The 24,277-nt window shown below is 34.1% G+C and overlaps 3 protein-coding genes across 4 annotated transcripts in view; all 3 read right to left on the bottom strand.

Moving 5' to 3' along the window:
- Nucleotides 1-2,135: 2,135 nt before the first annotated feature.
- On the bottom strand, nt 2,136-5,803 carry LOC107071706 (apolipoprotein D). The gene is made up of 6 exons (XM_089173147.1): nt 5,545-5,803; nt 3,517-3,594; nt 3,164-3,276; nt 2,828-2,958; nt 2,548-2,727; nt 2,136-2,427 (listed from the first exon to the last, which is right to left on the bottom strand). The coding sequence occupies exons 3-6, from the start codon at nt 3,272-3,274 to the stop codon at nt 2,283-2,285; spliced, it is 567 nt and encodes a 188-aa protein (XP_089029273.1). The 5' UTR covers nt 3,275-3,276; nt 3,517-3,594; nt 5,545-5,803; the 3' UTR covers nt 2,136-2,282.
- An 856-nt stretch (nt 5,804-6,659) lies between these two features.
- Nucleotides 6,660-10,489, bottom strand: LOC149032491 (apolipoprotein D-like). The gene is made up of 4 exons (XM_089173146.1): nt 8,342-10,489; nt 8,130-8,260; nt 7,819-8,062; nt 6,660-7,657 (listed from the first exon to the last, which is right to left on the bottom strand). The coding sequence occupies exons 1-4, from the start codon at nt 8,510-8,512 to the stop codon at nt 7,301-7,303; spliced, it is 903 nt and encodes a 300-aa protein (XP_089029272.1). The 5' UTR covers nt 8,513-10,489; the 3' UTR covers nt 6,660-7,300.
- Nucleotides 10,490-11,356: 867 nt separating this feature from the next.
- ken (zinc finger and BTB domain-containing ken and barbie protein) overlaps nt 11,357-24,277 on the bottom strand; it is a 28,637-nt gene continuing 15,716 nt past the window's right edge. For both annotated transcript variants that reach the window (XM_015330937.2, XM_089173145.1), the window contains exons 3-7: nt 16,037-16,327; nt 15,515-15,687; nt 15,199-15,426; nt 14,816-15,107; nt 11,357-14,729 (exon numbers count right to left, since the gene is read on the bottom strand). In XM_015330937.2, the coding sequence (XP_015186423.1) occupies nt 14,256-14,729; nt 14,816-15,107; nt 15,199-15,426; nt 15,515-15,687; nt 16,037-16,327 (1,458 nt within the window). In that variant the 3' untranslated portion in view covers nt 11,357-14,255. The remainder of the gene's footprint in view (nt 14,730-14,815; nt 15,108-15,198; nt 15,427-15,514; nt 15,688-16,036; nt 16,328-24,277) is intronic.

Here is a 24,277-nt window from a genome sequence, read left to right as displayed (position 1 = left end):
AAATTTTATGTTATACAACTTTTAATTAAAACTTTTTTTGATATTTTCAACATATAATCCAAAAATCGTATTTTGGGGTAGTTTTTAATTTTTTTCACCCCTTTTCCGGTGGTTGAGAACTTTTTTAAATGCCCACAGTTTTGTACGCATTTTTTTTATTATTTCTATATTTTTTCAGCCGTATAGGCCAAAAATCCGATTTTAGGGCTATTTTGACTGGACTATACCCAGTGAACACAATTACATCAAAATGACGTCAAAATGATTTTGAGCTATGTCAGGATTTACGTAAGATATAAGTCAGATATGAGTCACATGTGACTCATTATTTCACACTTATTGACGTAAGACTTTTACGTCATAAATATGACGTTAAGCTGACCTGACGAAACAAAAGAACAAAAAAGCAATAATGTCATACATATGTCTAGTTGTTGCCAAATATCTTACTAGTATATGACGTATAATTTATTTTCACCCCCGGGACTTGAACTCGGGAACATACGATTACTGGATGGACATTACTACTGGATGATGATTTGCCTCACTGAGCCATGCGAGCTTGTGCTAATTTCTATTATATTACTAATCCATATATAATTAACAATATTATTAATTATAATTAATAAATAGTATTAAATAATAAAATATAACATAAATTAATAATATAAATTATAATTAACACGTTCCGTGCCACGTGTACCACCAGTGGTACAATAACCATTAAACATAATTATTTAATGCACTGAAAATATATACTTATAAGGTGACTTACCGTCACCGTTTTTTTAAATATATATATATATTAGTGCGAGTTAAAAAAATCAATTATTTTTTTTTTTTACAAGTGCTACGGAAAAATGGGTTTGCTAGACACCTTAAAAAAATTCTCACAAAATATGAGCTCTTAATTTTAATAGGAAAATCCTCCACATCGCAGTTTTTTATTTTTTTCTCAGTACAATAGAATAAAACTCATACCTCATCATTAATTGATTGTACAGAAAAATGTTCTGAAAGAATTTTTTAGAAAATTTAATGCTCTACAAAAAAGATATCTTATATTTTTTCCGTAAACCTCACCATTTGAATGATATTGAAGATTTAAATTTGATGATTCTTAGACAAATTTCATTTTTTTTTTTATGAATTTTATAACTCGACAATAAATGACTATTATGAGAAGCGCAATACAAATTTTTGTAGGAAATTTACTGTTCTATAAAAATGGTTTCTTATGTTTTGGCGGTTAAATTAAGCGTTCAAAAGATATTCAGAGGCAAAAATCAGTACACATGAAAGTTTATGATATATATATATATATATATATATGGGGTATTCCACGTTAAATCGGTCACTTTTGACCCTGACCCCTTTCGATTTGGCTGAAAGTTTTTTATCCTGTGCTACCCTATGAAAATTAATTTTCAGAATTATTTCAAATTTTTTTACCAAACTCAAAAAAAATTTTTAATTTTTGAAAAAAATGGCTCTTTTCTTTGAAATGGCTATAACTTCTTTAAAATTCAACCTATTGTAACATTTTGTTTAAAATATTTGTCTTTAAATTTACTTTTCAGAAAAAAAATACAAAAAAATTTCAAAATTACAAAATCCATGAAATTTTCGTATTTTTTGAGAAAAACCGTTATTTTCTCGAAGTTCACCATTTTTCATTTTTTTTTATTTTCGAGAAAACAACTTTGTCTAAATCTGCGATTATCCCCGCCAGTCCCAGAGTAAGCTGAGTTAGTTTCCTATTTTTTTTATTTAATCGAAAAAAATTTTTAATTAATTTTTTTTTAAATTAAATTAATGCAATTAAACAATTTTACAATATTATATACTTAATTTATAGTCTCAAAATACGAAGTTTAAAAAAAAAAATTCAACCTTTCGTTTTTTGCTGTAAGAATATGATGAAATTATTACGTCATTTTTTTGTCAGAACATATGACTTAATATTGAGGTCATAAATAAAGTCACTTTTCACTTAAAAAATTTGAAGATGACTTTATGACATACGTATGACATCATTTTAAGGTCTTGGGTTCACTGGGTAGTATAACCCGATAAGAATCATACCAACCGAGATATCGACGCTAGCACTATCTATTGGCAAATTCCACTGATACTTTCTATCCAATCCAATGTATGTATTTAAAACTAAAGGGTTGTATGATCACAATAATTTCGTAAAATTTCTTTAACAACTTCTATCAAATACATAACAATCATGAAATCCTTAAACTAAATTTGCAAAAGAAGCAATAACGAATTTTTTAATAATTCGCTGTACAATTCCTTTGATCCGTGCGTATGAAGTAAGCTCTACTTATTTTGTTTCTGTCAAGAACTTGGTAAGCGTCCTTCATAATAGCTACAGATGGTGAGCGTTCTCGTGCCAAGATCCAAACAATTTTAGCACTGCAAAGGAACGAATTAAATTTGTTACCAATTTAACAAAAATTGATTTTCAAAAAGAACGCATTGTTTGCCGCAATATTTCTTTTTATTAAAAGAGTGCACAGAAGTAATGAAACTTACTTAAATATTCCATAATTTCTACAACTCCAAACGACAGCATAGTTTTTATAATCGGTTCCTAGAACCCAATAAGGAGCATCCCCCGCAAATGGTACAGATGGGAAAGTTACGATCAATTTTGATTCGTTCGGTAGTCCCTGAAATCTTGCGTATCCTTCGATCGACATAGCGACGCCGGTTCTAATAGGAAAATAAAAAATATTAGAACGTGTTTTATGTTCATGCGTACATTACTTGAATAATGTTACGTTCTGAAAATTGAGAACGACTTCGTACTCACATAGCAGAAATTTGTCGATTTATTACATTCACTGTGGTGTTATCTTTAGCCGTGTAATTAGCTTCCACGCACTTTCCACCAAGCTCGAACACCGTAAAATATTTTTCTATCTCGTACCACACTCCCATATACTGTTAAATCATTTTTTATAAGCATCACATAAAAAGATAGAAAATATTTGTACTATAAGAACAAAGTACAATTATCACGATTAACAACTATTTTTAATCGTCCTTAAGAGTAATAAGGAATGAAGAAAAAATATTAACTTTGATAAGAAATAATGAAACTAAGACAAATATTTATGGTTGGAATTACCGTCTAACGTGAACTCACCTTTCCTACATCAAAGTCGGTAAGAATTTGGACATCTGGACAACTGCCCAAAGCTGGTATTTGGGCCAACGCCATACCCACCAAAACAAGAATTATTGATAACGATAACATTACTGTAACGGGAAAAAAGAGAAAGAATTTCCAAATTAAATGAAATTATTGGGACGATGATCAAGTCAGCTAAAATACAAAAATTCTTTAAAAAACTTAAAACTTCTTTCCAAGTTTTCTTTTTCCTTTCAACTAAAATTTAGTTTTAGACATTTAAAAAATCTTAACTCTTTACATTGTCTGATTGAAAAAAAAAATAAGGCTCTACGATTCAATAGCATAAAAAGTCAACATTTTCTTACCGCCTAAATTGTAGCTTTGTAACAGTTGTAACGATCGGTAGAACCTTCGGTCTGTTCACGAACCAATTTGAACTGAAACTAACCATATGTTTAATAGTAACTCGCTTATTTATACGTCAGTATCATTAGCAAGAATAAGTGCGCATGATTGTATAATGATAAAAGGTGTAAAATTTTTCTATTTCGATATTGACATGTTGTTATAATAAATATCTCTGATAGAGCCTCACGTGTGAAAACTAGGCTTTGCTTCTGAATACGTTATCTATGAACTACAACGACGAAAATGATTAAAATTGATTAATCGCGAATGTCAACACATTAATAATGTATAAGTTTTGTCGTCGAAACAATAAGATAGATAGGTATATATCTACAGTCACAATCATTTGCAATATTCGAATGTAAACGAATAAATATCGAAAATTACATTCTATATTTATTTATTCGTACAAAATAACTTTAAATAATTAATGTCAAATTAACTTGAGAATAACGCATACGCGGAATTAACGATTAATTTAAATAATTCTTTATGATAAGTGTTTGTAAATATTGCTAGACCAAACGTCTGTTCGATGGAAACCTGATCCTTTTTAGATAGAATTTTTTATCCGACGAATACATATCTGTAATAATTAATAGCAATTATATCCAACCATTAAGTGAATTTATAAATGTATATTCTTCCTTGAATATTAATTATTATTGTAATACAAATTAATAGGATGTTTAGAAACGTTATTGATTATAACATAAAACGTTGAAAAGACAAGCAGTGTTATGTAAGTAAATAAATAAGTAAGTTTTCTTTACTTTCTCTACTCTATTATAATAAAAATAATAACGCGCGCGCGCGCGCGCGCGCGTGTGTGTGTGCGTGTGTGTGTGTGTGTGTGTGTGTGTGTGTGTGTGTGTGTGTGTGTGTGTGTGTGTGTGTGTGTGTGTGTGTGTGTGTGTGTGTGTGTGTGTGTGTGTGTGTGTGTGTGTGTGTGTGTGTGTGTGTGTGGACTTAAGGAAAGATAAATTGTCGCTAATCATATCATAATAATTTTATTTAAATGATGTTATAACAAAGTTAAATAATATAAAAGAAATAGTTAATTTTAAGGTATCGATGAATCTTATAGAAATGATGGAAAAAATGATTTTTCTTTTTGAAAGTGAATGGTCGTAAAATGAATTTGTGTCTAGGCAAAATGAAAAAAAAATTATAAGTGACATTCGATAAATCACTGAGAAGGCGAAAAATCGTAGCATAATTTTTCCTGAAAAGACAATTTCTTTATCATTTGTTTGTTCATTATCTTGTTCCATCAAATTACTTTTAATTAAATTTCTCTGTTCCAAAAAATCATGATTTATCAAGTACTGCAAAAAACGTTAATGATGGACAAGCAAACAATACTCGATGCAATTAATTCCATTAACAGATAATTACTATCTATGATCACGTAACAACATTGATAAACATTGTCGAGGTTATAATAACAAATCTTGCAAGAAAACCAAATAAAAAAGAATTTCATCAGCTCTGTAGGTATAAATAATAAATACATATTATGTATAAATATCTAATAAAATAAGCTATTAAACAGCACATTTGTACTAATACTCGAACATAGTGTTAAAAAAATATTATAACAACGTTGACTTTTATAAGAACAAATATGTATGCTAATTTTTCAATAATATATACATATGTTATCTTTTTAATGTCAGCTCAATACTATTCCACTCGACCAGTTGTTTAAGTAGGTATAATAATTGTTTGAAGATTGAAAAAGAAACAAGTACACGCCCGTGTACACAGTGTAAAAAAAACATGTTACTCATAGTTAAAACGTTATTTACATAATTACGTTATATCTTAAACGAAAACATCAGGCTATGAAAAGTAAAAATAAACAAAATTTGATTATTTTCTTACTATCGAAACAGATGTACAAAAATTATATTTGGTATACTATAAGTGAAAAGTGTTTCATAAGAATAACACATGTGCCAGAGAAAGACGAACAAACTCACCTAGTAACCTTGACTTTAAGAGGTATTCAAATAGAGAAAGAGACATATAGAGAGAAAGAGAGAGAGAGAGAAAGAGAGAGAGGGAGAGAAAAAGAAAGAAACAGTATAGTGGAAGGAAATAAAAGACACCGATCGAATGACAATAAGATAAGAAACGTCGTTGACCCAGGCAGGAGAATATTTCGTCGTAGGGCACAAGAATATGATACTTCCGATGCGACGAAGAGTTCCACAATAACTGGTCTTTCTACTCTTCCTCGTCGCATGACACAGCGGATGAGTTCGAAAGAGTTCTATCAGTTAGTGGGTCAATAACGGTATACATATATGTACGTCATTCCAAGTTTCAAGACCAGTATCCAAACAAATATCTCTGATTATTTACAATTAGCTTATAGAAAGAAATAGATGAAAGAAAAAGAGAAATAAGCATAAAGATTGATAACTTTTTATTGAGCCGTTGACCGAGTAATAATCTTCTCTGCTTACGCACTCTGTTTCATAATATGTTTACCTTTTTAATTTTACCTTAGATTATATTTACTTCAATGTATTTTATAATCTTTAGAAAAATGTTCCATTGCTACATAAGGTAAGAAATATTTTTCTATAATTGTTTTTATTCTAACTACCATACAAGAATTTTAAAATCAAGGTTTTCTTTTTTTCTATTCTTTAACGATAGATAATAAGAGTTATGAAGAGATAAAATGCATTACGTTGTATAATAAAATAATTCAAAAAGTGTTTCATGTTTTTTAATAGTCACCTCTTATATATATTGGATTAGCAACTAAGTAATTGTCGATTTCAGTTATAGATGTCTCTCACTCTCATTTTTATGATATCCGTAAATGTTATGATCTTCTTCTTCTTATATATGTTAGCTGTCATCCTAACCTAGCTTTACAAGTTCATTGCGTAGATATTTTCTTAAGTTTTTTTTTTTACCTCAATATTAATATGGAGTGCAAAAACGGCATTGAAAAAATCGGCAATTACTTAGTTGCCAACCCAATATATATATATTACAATACATATTACAACATATATATTAAATATATATATATATGTATATATATATATATATATATATATATATATATATATATTATTAATATCTTTAGAGATTTTATTCTTACATTAAATAGTATCGATATTACGAAGCGTGCGCGTTCTTATACGAAATCCGTTTACTTAATAATAAAAATCTATAAGCATTTGATCTTATATTTGAGTAACCTTGTATAAGTGTCAAGTCTAATCAGGTTAGAAAAAATAAAATATTCGAATGAGAATTCTAGTGCGTATAATGTATTTTGAATATTCCATAAATCATTTAAGAAATCTCTAATTTCTATAGAGGATTAGAGAAAAAATATAAAACATTTCTACGGTGGATTTTGGAGAAAACATTTTTATATAACAATTTATTTGACTTGATTTTTATTTTTTTACTTTTCTTACATTTATAAGTGTTCCTTGAATTTAACTTACCTAACTTTCAACGCTCGATTACCTATATAATAAATAACGATATTGATTAACGAGACGAAACCGACGCCATTTTGTTTCAATGTTTACAAATCAATCCCGTATCGTAAAAAATAATTCTTAATTTTGTCGTCTCTGATCTTCTCGTAAACAAGATTAATAAGATCGATGAGACTATTTACAAGCTCGTCTTTTATGATTCCTTCGGGATTTTCAGAATTTCTTGTTTCTTTTTTAATTTGTCGTCGACTTTTTAAAAATTTTATTTCTTTTCCAAATCCTCCGAATTCTTCGTCGGCTTTTCGAATAGCTTTTCGTCTTTTTTTGCTAACTCCGCGATCTTGAGAATTTTCTGCGGTACGGTTTCTACTGTTTGCAGTATTTTCTCCTCAACGATCGATTCTTCTACGTGTTGGGCTGGTTTGGTAGAAGAGTCATCGGGTAAAAGAGGTACGTTTCGCGCGTGGTCCTCAGTTGTATCGGATTCTTCCTTTTCCGCATTGGCTGAAGTGCTATCTTCAAGGGTAACCGTACTCGGTGTTAGATAAACGCAATCATCTTGATTCGTCTTTACGAAAAATGCTTTGGAAATTTTGTATTTGTCCAAAACGCCATAAGCCTAAAATAATTATATTCATTTTCTTATTCTATGAATTTCTAAAACGATCTTCATATTTTGTATTCTGATCGAACCTAATGCACATCGTAGAATAATTTTTATTAGATTTTAATTCTTAGTTATTGCAGTAAAATATTAGTTTTTAAAAAAGGGAGGAGTACCTTTTGAAGTATCGATCCAGGTGCGTTTCTCTCTCTGGTCATTACCCAAGCATTTTGGGCATTTATCGGACCGATACCAGAACAGCTCCATAACACTGCATAATTATCATAATCAGTTTCTAACACTGAATAATGCGTCTCTGGAGTTAAAGGTAAGGCCGTATATTTCACATGCAATTTCCCTTCCTCTGCCTTTGATGCTGCTTGTTTGATTTCACCTTCCAATATTCTTTTGATTCCGGTACTATATATAAGTAAATAATAATTATATTTATTCAATCTCCGAAACTCTTTTAACAAATAATACTTACATCCTGCTTGTAACTTCGTTGCTTACACGAAGTTTTCCATCAGGACCTTTTGTGTAATTTGACATGACGCAACGTGAAACCACTTCAGCTAGTTGGAAATATCTTTCCGCTTCGTACCAAGTTCCCAAAAACTATAAAAATACGATATAATCGTTAAAATCAAACAAATGCAATTTCCAATTAGAGCGCAAAATAAAGATCGTTTAACTTACCCTGTTCATATCAAAGTTCGCCATTGGGACGTACTCAGGACACCAACCTAGAGTAGGTATCTGGGCACTGATCACAGCCAGAGTCGTTGTAAGAATCAAAAGCACCTTACCGTACATGTTGCTCTTGGTATTTGCCTTGAAATCCGTACGATGCTTCTTCTTTATATACATTAAGGAAGTAGAAGGTAGAATGCAAGAGCGTTGACCGAGCGTCCATATACCCCCTCCTCTTAACGCTTACCAACGTATTGACTTTAGTTCTTACGGTACTCTTTGCGAGAAACTCTGACCAGTCAACGATAGGAGAGAACCGAAGAGACGAACGTTGGTCAATGACGCCGATGCGGACCTCTTACCAATAAATATCAGCCAGGTACCACGATGCCTACACACTCCCAACGAAAAACCCAATCTCCATTATGTAATTTCTCCGGCAACGGTACTTTTTGGTATCATGCTCCTCACCACCTTAACTCGATTTCATAAATTTCTATTTTTCAATGATTACAAGCCAATGTCCGTTCGATGGAGAGTAGAATCTCTAAGTTGTTCCATAAGTAGACTGCCCAGGCCATTGGCCGGACTTATCGATCAACAACAAGACTGCTGGCTACCAAAGACGCGTCTGACATGTTTCAAAATTAAATTACTTTACCCGATGTAACCTATTCATGAACACTAGATTTACGGGCATTGCATGTATATCTTGTTTTACTGAAATCTGTCTTTTTGACGGGTATATTACTATGCAATATTTTTTTTATATTATAAATTATTTATCAAAAAGCTATAGATTTTCATTTACTGTTGTCTTCAATACATTTTTTACATGTAAATTCTATCTTCTAATCTTTCACTTTGATCTACTTGTTTTATAAAATAATAGGAGATGTTTCACCTTCAAAAATGAGAAGGTTTGATCTAACTATAGACAACAAGTCTAAACTTGTTTGTTCATGTATTTACTGGAAAATAGCCGTCATTTGTTCAGTGTTGTTTTTTCTTATTCATTGTTATTTCATTTTTATTATTTCCAGATGTTGTATATCTATATAACATAACCCATCTAATGGACGGAATTTCGTAAAAAGAGATATACCACATCTGGCAATAATAAAATAAAGGTGTTCCAGAAAAAATGACTAGAAATATATATTCACTGCATTATATAACTAAAAACCAATATGTAATATTTAAAAAATAATATTTGCATGTTAAGAATTTTTAAATATTAAATCTAAAACCCGTCAATTTGACGAGTTCCGTAAATCTAGTGTTAAAGAAAGTTATTTATTCTAATTCCATTCGGATTAGTTCGATCTATTAATTCCTTACTACCGTCACGGTAGTAAAAGAAAGAGTTAACTATAACAGAAATATGAGTTGATTGTTAAACAAAAACGTATCCAATGTAAGAATTAGCGATGTCAACAACAAAATTAATAAATCTTGGTACACCTGTTGTTAATCTTGTTACGATTTCTTTTATTGAAGTTCATTGTTAAAAAATGATTGATAATATTTAATAATTCATCGACCTAACACCCCCTCCCCACACTTTAGTTTGATTATTTTCTTTCGATAATAAAAAAATAAGATATGAAAACGGTTTGCTCGATGATTGAAAGCAATAACAGGTTTGCGTTGACGTTGCCAAGGGTCATTTAAAGAATCGTCGAAGAGAGAAAGCGTGCCCATCGAATCGAAATCGTTTAAAACATAAGCCCGAAGGTATGACTCGACACGCGATACAGAATGCAGAATTATAGCTCGAAGTGTGCGTTCAATAAGGCCTTATTCTTCCTGCAACCATTCACGAAGCCGGTTTCAGCAACCTCGACCTTACATGATCCATGGATATTTACGTTCACGAAGAAAACTGGTAGGTGGCAGGAGTCTAACTGATCTCGGGGGAGCCTACAAAACGAGAAAACCTGCATCTTATTTATCATCCCGTAATTATGCAATCGACACAGCCACCAATGGAATGCTTTTAAATTCCTCTACGTAGGTTAGACGACTGGAACGTAGCCCAATCAATAACGGGTTTCCTTTCTTTTATTTTTTTTTTCTTCTAAAGTCCAAGACTCTTTAAACCGTTAGTTTACCATCGTTGGCTCCTTGTCTTTCCTATACTTTACTTATCTTTCATTTCGTTTAGAATTCTTATTTGGCGACTAATGTCTTCTGTTTTTGAAAAAAAAAATGATTATAATATCAGAAATATCGAGTAAAAGGATTGTCAAGAAAGTAAAAGCCCAAGAGTCCAAGAAGAAAAAAAGAAATAATGAATTTTTTTGCTCGCTTCTGTTTTATCTTTTCATTTTTACATACTTTTTTCTTTTTTGAAATTAATTTATTTCATCGTAAGACTATGAACACTAAGAAAGCACGCAGAGGACGCTCACCGCTCGGAAAATACTTAATAACTATGAAACTTCGCTCAGATTACCCGTGAGAGACATTAAAAGTACTGATCTTTTTTTCTGTTTCTTTTAGGACGGATTCGACACTATATAACAACAATAATAAAATCACGATCGTCTACAACGATTTCTTCTTGAAATTCGCAGATACAAATCTCAAGAATATTAACTTCGAGCATTTTTAGTTGAACAAAAAAATTAAATGTAATATTATCGAAGGAAAGACGCTTTGAAAGTAAATATTTCTACGCATACGTATAATGACAATACATTGTTGGCTCTTAGGGAATATCTGAGCACCCAGCTTCGTGGGTATGTGTGTATAATATACACGCATACAAAATAAGCATAATTAATTAAACGTTAAAATAATGTTGATTACGTAACCCTAGTCCGTGTACTACTCGAAAATGATGGAAAAATTGAAGGATAATCAGGCAAGGTAGGTTCGTGGATCAGAGGGTGAGGAATCAAGGTGAGGGCGAGAAAGGTTAACTGCTTATACTATTCGAGGCGACTGTTTTACTCTCTCTTTCCCTATTATACATTTTGTTCATCTGAAATAAACGTGTCCCGAGCAGTCGCATGCTACAGAATAATTATATCTTTATTTTTATTATCATTTAGTATCACATTGCGTTAATTCGCGTTTTGTGTTGACCATTCGCGTACGCTTGATGATTCAATGAGAGTCCATGCACCACCCCCTCTAACCTCTCTCTAATATTTCGTTTCTCTCTCGTCCTGTTCCATTCCTCGTTACTTCTAAGAGTCTACAAACATCTCAATACGAATTACGAGAGAGCGGCAAAAAGAAAAGGAAAAAGGCTTCATTTTCTTTCATTTCTTTCATTTTCTTTCATTTCTTTCATTTTCTTTCATTTTCTTTCATTTTCTTTCATTTTCTTTCTATTTCACCTCGAGTAATCTCGGTTAACATAACAAAGAATAACTAGGATTACGGACTAGTGTGTTCCCTAACGTCTCCTTACTTTTCTTTCGTGTGTGTCTGCCCGTGTGTCTCTGCTGGGTCTTCGTTCATTCTACTCTATTCAACATTAACCAAGAATTTTGTTATAAAGGTTTTTATACAGTAATCTAAATCTTATTCCAATTCAATTCGTTTCTGGAGATCATTTTATTGATTATTACTATTATTATTTACGCGTATATCTTTATGTTTTTGTCTTTTTTTTTATTTTTTTTTATTAGAAATTTATCAATTTTAACTTTGTTCCGTATCGTCGTTTTCGTCGTAGATATTGAAATAATTTCTTATATGATTTACAATCCTATCTTTGGCGTTGATATGTATACAAGATTATTAAAATTTTGTCTTTTCGGCGACAAAGACGATCGAGGAATTTGTTTCTACGCAGAAAAACTGATGTTATCCTTATCATTTATTTAAAAAAAGAAATTCACAGAATCTCTTTTTATAAAAATCCTTTGTTAACTCTTCGTCAGACGAGAAAGAGGAAAAGAAAGAGCAAGTAGGTACATAATTCCTTGCACAATTACCGATGATCACCGAGGTGCTTGTCGGGAAAAGCCGAAGAGAGGTCGGAGGCCTTTTCTTCAAGGCACCTTAGGTCACAGAAATAGATCTACACCAGAGGGAAAAGAAAGAATATTTTATGACGTCCTGCGCCAATGAAGAATAAAAACAAAGAAGAAGAAGAAAAACAAAAATAAAAGTGAAAGAAATCTAATAAAGATAATAAAATAAAATAAGCTATTATTTACAACGACAAAAACTATAGACATAATAACGAAAAAGTTATTGAATTAATCCGAGTGATGATTAGAATCTTCTCTACGGTTAATTAAGAATCACCATAATCATTATTATCATTATGATTATCATGATCGTAATCATAATTATTATCATTCATCGCTATTTAAAATCGTTTTCTTTGTAATATTTCATTATTTTATAAGCGAGCTCTCGTGTAATCGTCTTGATTGAATTTTAAACGCGTAACTTGTCTTAAGCCTATGAACACATGAAATCACTGCCCGATCGACCGATTTGGACCCATTTGATGCAAGGCACTCCAGGTCACTGAGATATAACGACGATCGTTACTTGAGATGACAGAGGGAAAGGGATTGGTATTTATTAGTAGGAAGAAGAGCAAGAGAAGGGTTAAAAAATATATTATAGAATAAAGCAATAAAGAAGGAAAAAAGGGAATGAAAATTGAAATAGTAGAAGAGATAACTAGAGCATATTATTTTGACTGGTAGTTTTCGTTATCCAATATATCTATTATATAACATCTATTATATGTTACGCATCCTCATTAAACGATCGTCGAAAATCTCAATATGTGACGCTCAAACGTATACCGGTTCGGTTTTCCTACGAGCTAGTTTGTTCTGAGACGATTGCCGGACAGGATATACCTAATATCTACCTAAGACAGAAATCGGTGGAAAATCGGTTGGTCCCTTTACAAAATGTAAAATAAATAATGATAGTCTGCGCTAACTTACGGCCTTTTTCCCTATTTAACATTATGTACAAAAAAAGAAAAAAAACACATGAGGGGAGATATTTTTGCGATTGTTTCGAGCGCTAAGGTAGACAAGAAATGTCTTGTCTCTCGCATTGACTGTCGCACGCTTAAACGATTTATTTATACATTATTCATTATTATTATTATTTTATTATTATTATTAACATTATTTATCCTTTTTTCTACCTTTCTTTCTTTCTTTCTTTCTTCATTTATTTATTTATTTCCTTCCTAATTAAAAATCGAAACGTAGCCTTCTCCGATTCTTTCTTCTTCTTTTCCATATTGTTTTCTTTTTTTCCCCCTCGATATTATTATACTATTCGACAACTCGAGCTTATATCAAAGCTCGATATATCTCGAAAAACAACTTGCCAATTAATCTTTATTTGTAATACGCAGTTTTTACGATTATCACTTCTTCGTTCTTGAACATTCTAAAAACGAAGAAAAAATATTCGAAAAATGAGGACCCTGTTTTCTGAATATTTTTTATTTTTATCGGAAAGGCTCTTCTATGCTTCATGCCGCGTCTTCGCGAAAATTGGCTTATAAAAGTGTCAAAAAAATATTTCATTTATTATTGCAAAGGAACGTTTAGCTCGCGAAAAGACGGCACTTGCAGACAATTGTCCGCGTTTATCAAACTTGCAGCTTGGTAGCAGAGATCACAGCTAGGTATGCTGAGAGATTGAGATTTGTAATACCGCGTTAATCGAAGATTTCAGATCACAAAAATCTCTTTCTCTAGATATCAAATAAGAACAATGGAATCGTTTAGTAAAAGATCTAATTATATATAACTTTGATATCCACGATGGTGATAAATCAAAGATGTATCCGGAGATATTTGAGAAATATCTGATCTGGACATTGAAAATGATATATCCGACTTTAAATGTAAGAAAATAGAAATGACCAAAAAAGGTCAAAGAAAGAGAGACTTAGTCCGACGAATAAATATATTCAAGAACGTTCGCAATCGTGTAGGTTTTTACTTAATAATAAATTATTATGCGGCCCTGATAGATGCCTTATGAGCTCTTGTAAATTTTCAAAGTGAAGCGAACAGAAGCAACACGTAAAGGTATTGTCTGGTGCAGCTATTACACTTCTGTGAACGGAACAGAGATGTTTAAGCAGATGAGCTTTCTGCTTGAACATGGCGACGCAGAGTCGACAAGCAAATGGTTTTTCGCCTGTATGTACTCGAAGATGAGTCTTCAAGTTCCAGGACATGCCGAACTGTTTACCGCAATAGGTACATCGATATTCTCTAACAGGGGCCGACTTTGGTGGATCCTCCGTAGCAGGTGGAGGGGGTGCTCGAGCTGGAGGTAGAGTCCAAGCAGCCCAAGGTGTTTCTACTCCAGCTGCCGAGGCTGGATCGGCACTTGGTGGCCTTTGCGATGCCCCTGGTGGCGTTATCGATCTGTCCTGCTACAAATCACCATTTTAAAATAACACTTTGTCCGTATTGCTTATGACTAAAAAATTATGATTTACTAAAGAAAAATAATATTTACCAGATACGGTGGCGCTGATAGACTCAAAGAATGCGGGGCTTGTAACCTCCTTGGTGTCTCGAAACTGGGATTAAAAGGTACGAAGGCTGGATTCTGCGCTGGCGCGTTGTGAAAGCCTGGCCTACGTTTTCGATGAGGCGTCACTACATACGCCTCAGCCGGTGTGATCGGTAATTCTTCTGGTTTTCGTTTGCCAGGATCCAAACCTAATGCCAATCTGGCCGCCATTTGCCTTGACCTTTCTTCGACTTCGTCCAAAGACTCTCGCCTTTCGAGTAATTGTTTTTCTGGTCTAAACAAAACGTAAAAAAAGTTTCCTTAATCTTCCATATAATTTAAAGTCTTAGTTAATGTAGCTCTTATAAAGAGATAAAAATATTTACCTATGTACTATGTCGTGAGAACTCTCGCTCATCGTCGACGCTCCGGAATTTAAACTGAGGTTTACGGGATCCGAACTATCCCTCCTTCTAGGTGGTTCTATGCTACCTTCTCTTGTTTCCATTAGTAAGCCCTCACCTTCGACACCTTCCACGTCTACTTCAGGTTCCTCTTCGCAGTCCTCGGTTTTAATCAGTACCGAACAACAATCAGCAGGATTACTAGTTTGTCTGAAATGTAGAAACGTTTTGATAACGTTCCGAAACAAGGACGTTCTATCACAATGATCGTCTATCTGCATCGACAAATTTAACTTGCCTACTGTCGTATTTCGATTCGTAACTAGAACTTTCTTGATCCTCAGAGGGTTGAGGGGTAGGTATCATTTCAGGATCGGAATTGCTAGAGGTCTGAGATTGGTTCGGCCCGAAGAGCTCCGACTTGATTTGAAGTAGTTCGAAGAGTTCTCTCAATGGCGTAAGCTCTGTCGACTGAAACAGGTTACGTCAATGGATTAATCAAAACTCATTTTTTCAGATATTCACATTTATTAAAGATATTGCAAGAAAATTCGGAATTTAAAAGATTTTAGGAGATTTTATTTTAACGGCTAAGTTTCGAAATTGTCAGTATTTATAAATGTTGGTATTTAGTCTATTGTTAAGGTCTATAGAAAATATATAAAGGTTATATTGTGGTACTGTGTCAGAGGGATTATAAAGGAATACTTATATTATCTTACTTTATGCAATACATAAAATTGTATATATATATTACATATATAATATTAAAATATTATTATTATATTACAATATCAGTATTATTATTAATTATCCTTACGGGTATAAGAGCCTCTCCGTTATAAAGAAATTCGACAAGATGGTTCAGCTGAGTCTTCTTGACTCCAGCAAGATGGACCACGTGGTCCAGGGCGGGATTACGTAACAGACTAGCCAAAAGCGGACTGGCTGCTGCCAAGACGACACGATGGGCCCTGACGACGGAACCATCATCGCAAGCCAGTGTCACGTCTACATGACGGTCTCCGCTGTACCAAGCCGCGACCTCTGCGGCCAAGGTTGCTGGATGCTTCCCATAATGCAGTGTTAAAAGACCATCCGTATTCATCGCCTGGAAAAAAAAGAAATCATGTCTTATATTATCGTGTCATCGCCGATTAATCGTGAATGCAAATTACCTGACAGTTTTTATTATTTGTACGATATACTGGCTCAACATTTGTTAGAGATTATGAGAAACATTACTATTAGATGAATGCTTGTTCATAGATAGATGCTCATAAAAAATATGTCTGGTATACGTGATAGCGAAATTAGCACGACACAAACGAGCCAAATGATTAATGAACTACGTGTCACGTATCGTTAGAAATCTCTCTTTCTCTCTCTCTTTCTCTCTCTCTCTTTCGTTAAATTTTCTCTTTACATCGAAATGTCTAGTGCGCTAAGTTATCGCTTCTACAATCGGTTTCTATCGGTCTAAGATAAATGCTAATTGCACGTAATTAACTATCTCTTTCAATTCCAAGCGCGTTTGATAATCGACCTGATCTTACGTATAAATACTCTACTTAAAAATCCAATCAAGGAAAGAAAGAAAAGAGATGAAAATCCTACTTGTCATTGGGATCATGTTTTGCAAAGAAAATATTAGCAATTCTGATGGATTCTGCTTGGATTCTCAAAAAAATCGAGCGTCATCCTTACGAAGAAAATTGATTTACACACAAACCATAATCTCTCTCTCTCTCTCTCTCTCTCTCTCTCTCTCTCATTGCCTTTCTTCTGGCAAATCCAAAACGGTAGATGTCTCCCGTTCAAGGATATTCGTTGCAGCAGTCTAGTCTACAATGATTCAAGATGATTAACATGAGAGGGGAAAAAAAAGAAAGAAAGGGAAAAGAAGGATAAGAGAATCGGAGATAAGAAAGAGACGGTACGACACGGTGACATTGCATAGCCATTCGCATACGTAATGTCTCGACAAGCAGTTACTAAGAAAATCGCTGAATAAGGAAATGATTGGTCGGTCGGCGCTGCTGTTTGACTCGTTGCCTGTTTGCTAGCGATGTAGGCTAGTACAGCTCGAAGTTCAGGGTCAATCGCTGCCCGACTGGCTGTATTACGAACGCTCGCACGAACGTGCGCACGCGCGTGCATTCAAAACCGTTTGCGTTCTTCTCTCTTCTTCTATTTGGGCCTTGAAGACTTACCGGGCGGGGTCTCGTGCCCGTATTGCTACTTAGTGGGGTTAGTAGCTCACCACTTTTACCGGCTTAAGGTGTTTATTTCCCTGCCGGTGCTGCTCCCAAGCGGTAGTTCGATATCGTTCGATCGATACGAGTCTTTCCTTCTATCTCGCTCCCACTTGTCCACTATATCGCGTTTTCGTGCCACATATTCTACCACTGCGTCGGTAACGATCGATTAAGTATGACTTTTACCGTCCTGGAGTCTCTACCTTGACGATCAATGGCAAATGCTTTTCTTGGTATGGTACGAAAGAAAAAGTTTTTCTAATTTTTTTTATACTTATGTAATCTCTCTCTCTTTCTCTCTCTCTCTCTCTCTCTCTCTCTCTCTCTCTCGCTCTTTCTTTCTTTTTATGTTGCTCGTGTAAATTTCTATTATCATATGTTGATTTCTTCCGACGAAAACGAAGACTTACTTTTCACATATCTAAAGATTGCAATTTATTTATTTTCTTTTAATTTAAACGATGGGAACAAATTATTTAAAAAGTTAATAAAATTTGGCAAGCATTGGCGTTGCAATAAGAAACCGAAGACTGGTTCGAAAAATAACGAAAGCGAAAACGTATGACAATGAAGAAATTCGTGAAGTCAGAAGAAAAAAATAAACAGAGAAGAGAAAGTAGTCGGTGCAAATTTGTAAATTTTCTCGTCTTCGAATTCTCTTCTTAACTACGGCTTTGAAAGTTTATCACATTCTCCTTATAAAATCGTTTAAGTTTATTTTTTTCCTTTTATTGGCATCTTAATGGCGTAATTTCATCAATGGAATTGAGAAAACAATTAACATCTTTTTTTTTGTAATTTAAGCAGTATTTTTAATTACGTTTGTGGCTTAAAAATAATTGAAATCTAAAAAGAATTAACAACCATAAAATAAAGCAACAAACAGAAAAATCTGATCACATAAGAAATAATAAAAACTACTAAATCGTCCAAAAATGTATATAATGTAAACATTACAAAATCTAATCAAATGATTGATTAGAGTCCATTATGTTGATTCTTAAAAGAGAGAAAGAGAGAGAGAGAAAAAAAGAAGAATGTACAATGTCATATGTACATTGACACGTCCGCGCACACGCATGCATGCACACAAACTTACGTGAGCAATTTTATGAGTACCGTGTATAAGCGAACATTATAATCTCCTATTCGAATGGCGGACGTTACGATCTTCCATTCAATCGAACAATAGCGAAACTGGGTTACGCAAATGTCGAGGCTAAAAATTAAAGTGCGAGGCATGCAAGGGCGGAAGGGTTGTCGAGGGAAGGAAGAGCATCCGGAGATGCACATACCACGCGTTATTATAAAATATAAAAAGAACATTTCTAAGTACTGATGTATCCTCGCTGAAAATGTAATTGTCCCCATCAATTTCTCCCCTATTTTCTCTTTCACCTTCTCTCGACGATTTCATTGAAACGTGAAAACTCATTCGATCAGCAACATTATATAATCACATTTCATTCTTAATCGCAAATCTATATATTTGAATTAATTTTCTTCAACGACAATACGATTTTAATTCATGACGGGTATGCTTCTAGCTATATTATTTCTTTTTTGATTTTTTTAAATCGTTCGCACAAATATTTGACGAATGGAGAGCTAAAGGATAGTAGATATCTTTAAACAATACATATGTAAAGATATGTATGAGATATGCAGAGATACATATGCAAAGATGTACATATAATAAATTAATTTCTCTAATTGAAAGATAAAAAGTATCAATGAAACGATCGTACAGTGAAATATTTATTACAGAGAAAAAGTAGCTTCGAAAGAAGAGATCTTCAAAAATATATTATGTCTCGATCGAATTGATTCGAACGACGAAGATTTAGTTTTGACAATGATACAAATTTTTGTTTACGATCGAGGAAAAAGACAGGAGTAGGTTGAGCGCGTTCGTCATGAAAAAGAACACAAATCGTGGCGATGCTGATAAAGGTGAGGCGATTCGAGTGCTCGCACGAGCGCGAACCAATACCACCACGGATTGAGCAACCACAGAGAGGCTGAAAGAAAGAGAGAGGTCCAGAAAAACCTAGAGAGAGAAAAAAGAGTGAGAACTCGTTACCGGGGTTGGTAATGGGGCCCGGCCATTTCCGCTCCATTTTTTGTGGGCCCAATTACGTTTCCCCAGTCCGAATAGGCGCGCGTTTCGCGGTCTCTCTTCGTCGAATGAGATCGCTCCTACTTCCTTCTCCTCTCTTCCATCGCAATCCGCTCTCTATATCTTCCACCTTCTCTTTCATCACAAAAAATGCGTCGTACGAATACGTTTCGTGATTCGATCTGTGCTTTACCGCAAGTAAAAGGGCTTCTCTGCCCCAAAAACAAAAAATGAGATGGATCCTTCGACCGCGAAAGGAAAAAAATCGGTTCGCTTCATCGACGATGAAAGCTTATCACGGCTATATTGTTTCCTAGCAATGGGATTAATTTTTGTTAAATTTCGAACGAACATAAGCGAAGGAGGTTTTTGCTCACTTTCGAGTTTCTTTTGCGGAAACGAAAAAGCAGCATACTGCTTAACCAAAGGGGCACACAGGATTGTGACACCGAGCGAAATCAGTGACTCACACCTTTCCTTGATTTCGAATCACCATTTTCCACCTGGTCTCTCACGCTCTCCCTTTCGCGACCGCTCCGTCGACTGTGACGTATGCTATCTCTCTCTCTTCTCTCTCTTTTCTCTGCCTTCTTTCTCCTACACTTTTTTTCCGTTTCAAAATTTCATTTCTCTTGTAATTCTCTTGGTAGTCGCCGAAATAAAATTAGATCCTATAGAAACAGACGGATAACAGCGAATCCGTCGAAACGAGTCTAATCGGTATAGTTATGAAAGAAATAATGCACGGTTACCGCCGTTCGTGCGCTCGCGCGCTCACGATTGTGCAAAGAGGAAGCGGAATCTATTTACGATCGGCCCACGATTTATCTTTCTTCGTTCTAGTGTCGCTTATATTTTCATGTAATCGAACTTATAATCGATATTACGTTGCTTGACTTACGTGCGAGAAACATCTCAACGCAAAGTCGACATTTCTTCTAAGAATTTCATTTACATACGTTTATTTATTTTCATTTAATTTCTTTTATTTATTTGTAACGACGATATATATATTTAACGCTTTTCGTACAAAAACTTCAGCAAATGTATACCACAGTATATTTTAATGAAGAGAATGTCAATGTTTAATGCACGATCAATACTAAATATAAGATATCGAGTGTAACAGGTGGTACTTTAAAGATAGAAGATAGACAAATTCTATGCTACTTCAAACCTTTCCATTGGTTTACGAAGAAACGAAATTTTTGGAGGAAAACGTCTTACGAGGTCATCCGAGATCATCGAACCGAGTGAAATAATTTTTTTCCGTCAATCAATTCTCAATGATTAGAGATAACACGTAAAAGGTAATGAGTTGACACATGCATTTCTCTCTCTTTCTCTTTTTCAAAATCCTGTCATTGGCGACTCTAACATTAAACCCGTGATTCAGATTAAAACCGCTCAAATAATAATATTTACCGACGCACAGAGAACTCGTTTGGACAAAACGCTAATTTACATAAGAGTGTAGTTAGATAGTGCCAAGTACATTGAAAAGATACGCGAGTTCTTTCATCGGATTGAGAATTGCTCTCTCTTCCTCTTTCTTTCTCCCTCTCTCTCTCTTTCTCTCTCTCTCTCTCTCTCTCTCTCTCTCTATGCGTATTGTATAGACAAATGTGCGTAGAGAGAGAGAGAGAGAGAGAGAGAGAGAGAGAGTAGAGAGAAAAAGAGAGATGTACATCGATAGAGACATACATGCACATTGAACGCAAACCGTATACCCATACCGTTGACGCCTTTTATCGACAGTTTTATGTAAGGCCTTCGAGAAATCGTAGCGTAAACCGGACACTTACTCCTCTCTCTCTTTCTCTGTGTGTGTGTGTGTGTGTGTGTGTGTGTGTATGTTTGTGTGCGCGCATTGTGCGCTACGAGAAACGCGACTGCTGATCCCAAGAAGAAAAAGAAAAGCAATCAAAAGAAAGGGGGAAAAAATATGGCGCAGAAGATACGTCACGACGACGACTAGAAGAGTATACGCATACACGTGTCGCGTGTATGCATACATATGTGTGTATAAACGCGTATTCTTGGTGAGCGATTAAATTCAACGACGACGTCGAGTCACCGGATACATTTCGTTCAAGGCCAAAAAGTAAAAAGCCTTTTCAGCCGTACTTACGTACACACCACCTCGAGCTAGTCTCTTTCATTCTCTTTTTCTCTCTAACTGGTACGTTAACGCACACATCCTCGCGACAGGTACGTTGGCGTAGAGTAGAAGCTCAGTTCGTGCGCGAACGAATCTACTCTTTTTCTCTCTTTCTCTCTCTCTCTCTCTTTCTCTTTCGCTCTCTCTCTCTCTCTTTCTCTTTCTCTCTCTCTCTCTCTTTCTCTCTTCAAAAAAAAATCCTCATCGTTCACTCCACAAAGCGAGTCTACGAAGCGACTAGTTACATGTGAACCATTCATTATATAAGATATAAGAACAATCGACTCTTCTAATAGACGTTCCTCTGTCATCGCGGATCCGAAGGGCATGTCGCGTATCGTGCATACGCTCTATACTCTCTCGTTTTTTTTTCAATTATTATCAAATCTCTAGCGCGCATGCGTAATCAAAAATTAACGTGCTTTCGTAGCGCGAGAGAGTGCCAATTTTGACAAGAACTTTAACATACATACTTCTTTTGAGTATTTTAAGAGAAAAAGAAATATGGGATTTTAACGAGGACAATTTTCGTCGTTGAAATTAAACGATTTGGCTATATCCGGTTTTTTCCTTCTCCTTCTCATCTTACGGACATAAACGTATATATATATATGTATAGGTATTAGCGTGCACGTTGCGTACAACGCAAATAACAATGTCACTCTCTTTCTCTCTTTCACATAGAAACAGACATTCGTTCTCTCTCTCTCTCTCTCTCTTCGTAATGGCCTTTATATGCAGGTACACGACGATTCTACTTACACTCTGTTACGCAACAAACGATCGTTTCTCTCACTCTGTCTTTCTTTTTCGAAGGAAGGATGAGACGTCTCCGCGTATTTCTTCCAAAGGGTATTCTTGTCCTCAAAAACGACGGTCTGTTGACATGATCGTTGTTAAGGCTTTTCAAGAAAGAGAAGAATCTAATCGAAACAACATAAGTATGCATTTACGTGTCTCGTTGTTACGTTCGTCGTTATTCTCTTCTTTGCTCGTTTGCCAATTAAACGATAATATTTTTTAGGAAATGAGAAAGAAAGAAAGAGAGAAACAGAAAGAGAGAGAGAGAGACTGCGTGGGTTATAATCATCGAGATACTAAAGATCCGATAGCTGCTAGGATTGTTAAAATGGATGACCTTTTACTACTTGAAGATCTACATACACTCGCGCTTTGTCCGCATGCTTACATTCTTCCAACTGCCTTCTTTCTCTATCCTTTTATCTTTCTTTTTTCTGTCATTTAGTCATCAGTTGCACTATGAGCGTTGACTTAAGTCATATACTTTCATTACATATTTTGTATCATCGACGGTACCGGTCGTATCGTATCCATCATTACTACATTCTTGGTTTTCTTTATATCAAGTTCCATTCCATATTTAATATTCATTTCCTTTTAATTTTCATTATTATTCACATATTTATTATAGATATGCGATTAACTGATGGTTATTGAAAGTAAATTAGCAATTTGTTGTAACTTCTATCATTAATTTAATAACTTTTATTTTTTTTTATTTTTCAATTTTTACTCTTGGAAAATATGTATATGACTTGTTGCAAACAATGTTTTTCCATACGGCAAAGAAAACCTATCACATGTGTTATCTGTTTAGGTGGATTCTTATGAAGCGTTAGGATAAGTTGACCTCTTTTTTTCATATTTTATGTTTATCTCTGTTGACGGCAACGATGACAGCGCGTTTTAATAAAGTCAAGACCACTACTTTTGGCTTGGCCTTGCACACGCATATAATATAAGTCAGGCGGAAACGAGGAACGTCGAGCGATGACCAACCGTTTAGCGAGAAACTTACTACCACTACTATATTCGTTTTATTATCCTTTTCTCTCTCTCCGTCCCTCTCTTTCTTTTCCTCTTTCTCTCTCTTTTTTTCGTTTCATCGTCACGCTACTCTCGCGATGAATCTTTCATCTCTCGTAATAAATTGAGTCAGAGGTGAAAACAATATTAAAGATGCGATTGATTATATACCAATCTCTTCATAAAAAAAAATCACACACATATACTGTTTTATTTTTTCCGTTTCTTTCTTTTTCTGTATTTCATGTTCGTCTCATTGAATTAATTACAAAAGTCATTATCGAGCGACTAAGACGCTACGAACGGACAACGTGGAAAGAGGATTCTAAAAATTATTATTACTGCGATAATAATTTTAGAAAGTTATAGCAAAAAAGAAGCTAATTTAAAAATAATCCAAAAAGAGAGGAATTATTGTTATAAAAATTTTAATACGTTAAAAGATACTACTACGTATACATATATATTACCTTTTTACTCCTTACTTTTGAATAAATGTGGAGCAATCAAGCAGCTACACAATAAATTCTTAGCATATTTCATATGACGTTCTAATTTCTTTATAAACGCGTTCTATAATATAAAGAATTCTTTTTGTTCGGTCTAGAAAAATGTATTCAATATGTTGAAAATATTGTGCATTTTTTTATGTTGCACATCAAAACTAGTCTCATTTCATATTTGAAATATCCTTAT

This window comes from Polistes dominula, unplaced genomic scaffold (assembly GCF_049000335.1).
Source record: "Polistes dominula isolate Pdom_NZ unplaced genomic scaffold, Pdom_raw_medaka contig_22, whole genome shotgun sequence".
NCBI classification, from domain to species: Eukaryota; Metazoa; Arthropoda; class Insecta; order Hymenoptera; family Vespidae; genus Polistes; species Polistes dominula.
This window is presented reverse-complemented; position numbering and strand designations above follow the sequence as displayed.

Coding starts and splice junctions, on each gene's coding strand:
- LOC107071706 (XM_089173147.1), bottom strand. CDS start 3,274: ATGTTATCGTTATCAATAATTCTTGTTTTGGTGGGTATGGCGTTGGCC. Junction 2,959..3,163: donor CCGACTTTGATGTAGGAAAG/GTGAGTTCACGT, acceptor ATGATTTAACAG/TATATGGGAGTGTGGTACGA. Junction 2,728..2,827: donor AATCGACAAATTTCTGCTAT/GTGAGTACGAAG, acceptor TTTTCCTATTAG/AACCGGCGTCGCTATGTCGA.
- LOC149032491 (XM_089173146.1), bottom strand. CDS start 8,512: ATGTATATAAAGAAGAAGCATCGTACGGATTTCAAGGCAAATACCAAG. Junction 8,063..8,129: donor AACGAAGTTACAAGCAGGAT/GTAAGTATTATT, acceptor ACTTATATATAG/TACCGGAATCAAAAGAATAT. Junction 7,658..7,818: donor CTGGATCGATACTTCAAAAG/GTACTCCTCCCT, acceptor TAATTATTTTAG/GCTTATGGCGTTTTGGACAA.